This window comes from Orycteropus afer, unplaced genomic scaffold (genome assembly GCF_000298275.1).
Source record: "Orycteropus afer afer isolate SDZICR_OR568_19922 unplaced genomic scaffold, OryAfe1.0 scaffold00083, whole genome shotgun sequence".
Classification (NCBI taxonomy): Eukaryota; Metazoa; Chordata; class Mammalia; order Tubulidentata; family Orycteropodidae; genus Orycteropus; species Orycteropus afer.
In genome coordinates, this window is record NW_006921670.1 from 10,227,111 (window position 1) to 10,233,980 (window position 6,870).

The 6,870-nt window shown below is 56.2% G+C and overlaps 1 protein-coding gene across 1 annotated transcript; it reads right to left on the minus strand.

Annotated features, from left to right (window-relative positions):
- Positions 1-3,718: 3,718 nt before the first annotated feature.
- Positions 3,719-4,437, minus strand: RTL6 (retrotransposon Gag like 6). Its single transcript, XM_007941737.1, is given in 2 exon segments — positions 3,719-4,152; positions 4,155-4,437. Coding segments are annotated over 2 exon segments (717 nt in total).
- Between the last annotated feature and the right edge of the window lie 2,433 nt (positions 4,438-6,870).

A 6,870-nucleotide genomic window follows, 5' to 3' on the forward strand; every position in this document is an offset into this window, starting at 1 on the left:
ACACTCATCCCTGCCAGTGGCACAGAAGGTGACACGATGTTGCTGGAAGCCATGTCTTTGGAATTGTAGTAAGAGCTTCCCACCTTTCTATACTTGCACGCAATCACCGCCTCTGGGAATCCAGCCTCAGGAAGCGCCCTGACACCAGGAAACGGCTTCACGCACACAGGAAGTCATCTCTTTGTGACAGAAAACCCAACAGCAGCCCTGGGATCGATGGCTGGCCCACTGTCCATCTACTGAAAGGACAGTGCACGGCCGCCCCACAACAAACCAGCAAAGGGCGTGGGAAGACGGAACAGAAAGAGTGACAATGAATTACAGAAGGGGTTTCAAACCTCCACCACAACCCCAAGCGAAGAAAAGACGACTGGGGATGGGGCTGGGACCTGGAGAGAGACACTAAAAGGCTCCTTTTACCTCCTATTTTCCCAAACTCCTGTGATGTGCAGGTTAGCTTCAACAGTGAACAGGCTGGGGACCCTCTTGCTTGTTCAGGGAGGAGCTGGTCCTGAGATGACACCGTGGGAGACGCTGGTTCCACTCGGTCACTACTGGACAGTGATATCGGCCCTAAACCCCAATCCTGTCCCATCCACCAAGCAGCTTCCTCCGTCCAGCCTGACAGTCTGTTCCCACTTCCTTTCCAAGGGGCCTCTTCTGTGTCTTCATTCCGAGGTCTGAGCTCATGCTTCCCTTGCATCTCTGGGTGCAGAACCACAGGGGCTTCTGCCGGGGGGCCGCCTATGGGACTCTCCTCTTCCCACCCAAACCCCGCCCTCAGGAGGCCTTCGGTCAAATCAGAGGCCTGGGTCCCTTCCGTTCACCCATGCATCTGCCCAACACTTCCCGTGTGTTCCCTCTCCTAAGGGCCTAACGGGCAGGACTGTGGTCTTTGGGGGTGACACGGGGCACATGCATCAGGAAAGTCGAATTTTCCACTCCTTGTCACTGACAGTACAAACTTCACCACCAAGGAGATGGTCTTTGCCATTTCCAGAAGTCACGGCATCAGGACTTTAAATCAACTAAGGTCATACACCATGCATGGTGTATATACAGCTGCCCTGTACTCTAGACCCCATCACAAATCAGGCCTGCGATGCAAAACTCAGTTAGCAGATGGGGCGCTGTGGAGACCAGAAAGACACTGACATAGTCAAACAATGTCAACAGCATGGGGACACCTAGAACTTGCCCTCACATGTGCTGTTCGACGCCACTAACTGCTCCTCTCCTCTCTACTAAAGGAAAGTACCACCAGGATTCGCACAGGGCACCTCCCCCCACCACTGGCTTCTTCAGCTGAGTCCCCCCATCTCTGTGTCTGCACGGAGCTGTCTCAGCCTCTTCAGCCGGGGACTCAGGTGTCCTCCACGAGACCCACGGTGGGTTCCTCAGCTCCTCCAACAGGGACTCCTTCCAAGTCTGATGTGCAGTGCAACCCGCTGACCCTCTCATCTGCTCCATTTCCCAAAGCAGTGCACCACCATCAAGGTCACAGATGGACAACAGCACCAGGCCCAGACCATCCATGTAAACACCCAAGGACAAAACCCAGTGGGCCACCAAACCCAGTGAGTCAGCCTGGGCACTACCAGCCATTGCAGTGAGGCTCGTCAGAGACATGGGCAGGGAGGACAGCCCCAATGCAAACACACTAGCACTTTCCAAAACCCACTTGTGCAGACCCAGGGCTGGAGGTTCAAACAGAGCGACACATTCAGGGAAATGTCCTCCATTTCGACACAACAGAGCTCCTACCCTGCCTGGGCTGGGCCACAAGGAAACCTTCAGGTTGTCTCTCACCCCTGCAGGGCGCTGGACCCCCACGCAGAGCACCCCTACCTGACAGGCTCACACATGCTACCAACACAGCTGCAGAGCACCAAGAGAGAGGGGGCCGTGCGCCCCGTCACTGCCACCCCCACGGGGGGCCCCTCTGCACATCTGTTCTCCATTCACGCTCAATGAGCACCACAGTCCCCTGAGCAGCCTCAGTGGGTCAGGAAACGGAGGTCTCAGTCCAAGCAGCTGTTGAACAGGGCACCTGGGCTACCACAGTTTATGACGAGCCGGCGGCCGTGGTCCACGCACCCCAGCAACCAACACCCTTGACCTCACGAGGCACTGGTTGCTTTAGGGATGCAATCTTCATTAAAACTCTTAAGAGAGAGGGGGTGCCCTAGAACTGAATCCAGGTACCAAGACATGTGTCCCTGGATTGGGCAGAGCCTGGCCCTTTGCAGTCCAGCCAGGATCGTTTGGACCAGGGGCAGATGAAGTCAAGGTAAGGCACCCATCTCCCCCCATGGTCTAGGTGGTCACGTGAATGTGGTTCATTTGCCATTGAATTGGTGGCAGCGCCACAGTCCAGGGCTTGCCCAAGTCTCCTTTAGGAAGTGGTTGCCTGGGCCCATGCTGTGAGGAAGCACACAGCCTTCCACCCCTAGGAGGGGCAGCTTTGTCCCTGAGAATTAGGACAAGAGGACCACACAACAGGAGAGGTAGTCCACTGTTCCATTCCTTGACAAATGCCACCGAGGCCCTGGCTGGGGTTGCCAAAGGCAGAGACCTCCCTGCCTTGCATGCCGAGTCCTGTAAGCGGAGGACATTTCCCTGAACAAAAGCTGGGTACCCGAGGGCAGCACAGGTGCTGGAAGGACCAGCCTGCAGAGGCTCTGGACCTAGAGATGGTGTGGCAGCTGCAGAGGCTGAGAGGAAGGCCACGGATCGCCTGAAGGAAGAAGCGAATGGGCCTCAAGGAAGGCCAGGCCCAGCGCCAGCAAGCAGCACGGAGGCAAAGAGGAGATGTGGAGATTACCATGGAAGCCCTGGGGTGAGAGTCAGCTGTGTCCCCTCAGCCTGAGTGAGCCTCCAGTGAGGACCCACGTGGGTCTGCTGTCTAGGTCAGTCTGATGGAACCACCCAGTGGCCCAAAGTCCACACTGGCCTTATGTGCCAGGAAAGTTCCAGAACCTCAAACATCCGGAAGCTATCGGCACATGGAGACATTCTGACACTGGTAGAGGTGCCTCCTCAAGGGGACCCTCCCTTCACTGCACATTTAGGTCTTTCTAGGGGGCTTGAGGGACGGGACAGACTGGACTGTGTATTCACGTGCCAAGGGAAGCCTGCCCCTAGCAATGCCACAACTACTCCTAGCAGTGATCCCCTGGCCAGGACAGCAGGGCCTGGGCCGGGCTGGTGAGCATCTTCGCACAGGAACCACAGAAGGACCCCTTCTCACAGGACACATGAGCTACCAGCTTGGCCAAACTGGCTTCTCACTATCCAGAGCTCCTCAGTGAGAACAGGGCGCCCAGGTGAGGAGCTGCAGACGGTGGAGGAGGCGCCTCCGTGCACCCAGCCAGGCTGGGAGGGTCAGCCCGAATGGTTTGTAAGCGTGTTGTGGCATCCACGTGCCTAAATAGCAGAGTCGCAGTCATTAGCATAGCTGGGGCTGCAAGTAACAGAGTGGGAGACATGCACTGAACGGTAGGTACTAAGCCAGTGCAGAACACTGGGGAGCACAGCAAGGGGGGTACTAGGGGGCCCCAGAGTGATGAATGGAAGGTCTCCTTCTGGAGCAGGACTGGAGCGGCAGGAAGAGGTGCCTTCAAACAAGGGCTATGCTGCTGTACGCACACTTTGTCTCTGCAACAAAGGGTGTGTGCTACCTGCGGGCTGCAGATCCCACCAGCGTGGTGGCGGGCTCTTAGAGGTTCCGTGCTTGGGTGGGCAAAGCCGGAGCTGGGCTAGTCCCACTGGAGGCGGGATGCACGGGGCAGGACCCTGTGCCCACGGTGGCCACCTGATGACACAGCCTCTGCCACTCACGCACAGCCCTATTTGAGGCACAAGTCTTCCGGATCTGGGCCCGCCGAGCGTGCAGCAGGGGCAACTTGTAGGTACTCCGCAACTCCGCCAGGAAGCCCTGGTAGTTGTCTCACAAGGGACTGTCTGGCTGCATGTGGGGGACGGCCCACTTCTCAGCCTCCCCAGTCAGACGGGACACCAGGCAGGCCACCCGCTCTGCCTCCCCCGGGAAGTGGGAGGCCTGGAAGATCATGAACCTGTTTATCTGCACCAAGAACCCCGCCAACTGGCCGGGGTCTCCGGAGAAGGGCTCCGGCAGAGAGGTGGGCGGATGGTCATCGGCCGAGTCCCGGTGGAGGCGACTGCAGAGACGGGTGGGGTGATCTGCAGCGCCCCGGGAATCCGCGCCCTGGTGCGCAGCGGGGTCAGCTCGGCCGTCACGCGCTGCAGCACGTTGGGGAGGTTGGCCTTCTCGGCGCGCAAGGTGGAGACCTCCCTCCGCAGCTCCGAGTTGGTGAGGCGCTGGGAGGTCAGGGTGTCCATCACGTCCTCCGCGTGGCCGCTCGTGGATGCTGCGGAGGCTGAGGCTTCGGGGTTTGACGTGTGGGGTTGCACCATGCTGGCCAGAGGTCAGCCAAGGGCCAACCCGGAAGTGGGTGGGCCAGGGGGATCCAGGATGGAGATAGGGGTTAACTCACGGTGGAAATGACCCTAAAAGAGGGGCTGACCCAAACAGAAATCGGGAATGGACGAGCTCCGGACTAGAGAGCGTGGCTGAAGAGACCAAACCACACGGCAGGGCTGACGGACCCTGGGGCTCCGCAGGGTCGGTCCGAGCGGTTGTGCAGGGCCCACGGATCGAAGCCTCGGTCCTGCGCAGGTGGACTTGCTCTGGGCCCTGAAGGATCAAAACAGTATTTTCAACACGGTTTCGACGTTGCAACGGGGGTCAGAGGTCAGAGGTAGGCTGAGCAGGATGGGGGGGGGCAGGCCTTGCAAAGCCCGGCCCCGCCCGCGGAGAACAAAAGCGACAATGGCGGCCGGCAGGGGGCCCCGGGGGCAGCTGCATACCTGCGTCTCCGCGGTTTCCTCCGCGGCTCCCGTCTACTGCCGGCTGCGACCAAGATGGTCAACGTGGCTGCGGCCCGGCCTGAACTGCTTCCCGGTCAAGCGGGGCGCGGGGCGCGCGGCGCTACTGCAGCAGGAGGACGGACAGGAGGCGGCGCGGCCTGCAGCAGGCGCGGGACCACGACTGGGACTTGGCGGCCAGGGAGGCCCAGTCACCGCGTGGCCTTTGTCCGGGCGGGGTCGGCGGGGCCAAAGCAACAGGAAGGCCTCCAGCGCGCTTCACGGGTTGCCATGGCGACCGCCCGCGCCCTAGCGTGAGGCAGCCGAGGCCCCGCCCCGGAAGTGGTGCGCCTGGCCCCGCCCCACCCCGCGCAGCTCCGCCTCCAGGAGCAGCTTCCTGAGCAGCCAATCAGTGATCACTGTGCTTATGTTATTAACGCTGTGGGCGCCTTCACTTCTTTTTTCCCTCGTTGATTTTTCCCGGGAGTGCTTGAAAAACTGTTCTTTGTGTGTTGTATTTTTTTAAAATAAAGTTGATCTCCTTAGGCAAAAACATTGTTCTATATCCTACTTTGATAAGACAGAGAAATCTAAAAGAAAACTTCAAATCACTCAGTCCCTTTACTCAGAAATAGCAAACAATAATATTCTTGGTAATTCTACCTGTTTTCCTATTATATAGTCTAATACAAAATATTGACTTTTGGACCATGTGGACTGTTTTGTAACCTTAATACCAAAAAACAGACCCATTGCCATGCAGTCGATTCCAACTCAGAGACCCTATGGTGCAGAGTCGAACTGTCCCATAGGGTTTGCAAGGCTGTAATCTTCAAGGAAACAAACTGCCACATCTTTCTTTTCTTGAGCTGTTGGTGGGTTTGAACAGCTGACTTTTAAAATAGCAGCTGAGCTTAACCATCGCACCACGAGGACTCCTTGTAACCAGCACACTGGATTTTGAGCATTTTCCCATTAAAGACACTTCAAAAGAATGATTTTCAGTCATTGCCCAGTCTTCATTGAATGCATGCACCACAATTTATTTACCCATGCCCCTTTTAGTACATTTCTAGCTTATTTTCCATGCTGAAGTTTTATAAACTACACTTGTGCATAAACCCCAGCCAATGGATAAGGCATGTGGCTGCTGACCAGGTCAGCAGTTCAAACCCAGCAGCCACTCCAAGGAAGGAAGCGGGGGATCTACTTCCATAAAGATTAACAGCCTTGGAAACCCAATGGGGGTCTCTATGAGTTGGAATTGACTTGGCAGCAGTGGGTTTGGTTTGGAGGTTTTCTCTGCCATCTTCCCTGGGGCAAATACCAAGAAGTCAAAGTAGTGAGTTAGTGAGATCTGGATGTCTGCTCCCCTTGGCTTTGCTGAGTTGCCTTTGCTGAGTGGCCACTTCTGGGCTGAGGCATGGCTGGTGAGAGAATACAATGCCAATGTTCAGTGGGTGAAGTCTGCAAGTGACCTGAAGTTGCTGACAGCTGCCTGAACTCCTCAGGCAGGCCTGGGACATAGTTGGACACCCTTTTGCCTTTACAAATTTCTCCTTTGTAAAATGGGAATTTCTGTTCCCCATTCCACAACTGAAACCTTTTTAAATGTATTATTTTAATGCTTCAGAGCCCAGAGCAAGTCCACCTTCTGTCCTGCCTACCTGGCCATGTGAGAGTGGCAGTCAAGGTACTGCATCTTGTATTGGGACTTAGATCCCCAAGAGCCTCTCCAAATCTAGCTGTCCCCAAATCTATCTACCCCAGTGTGCTAAAGGGTACAATTTTTGTGGCTAGCTCAAAACTTCTAGAGTATAAGGCAAGAGAGGAGAGAAGTGTAAGTTCCTTAAACTACCTCCATGAGATGTCCTAAATCAGACAGATGAAGTAGTTGTGTTGACCTTGACTGTGGTCAATGACTTCAATGACTCCCCTCTCCCTCCAAGTTCATCCCAAACACAGGAATCCCCATCCATGCCT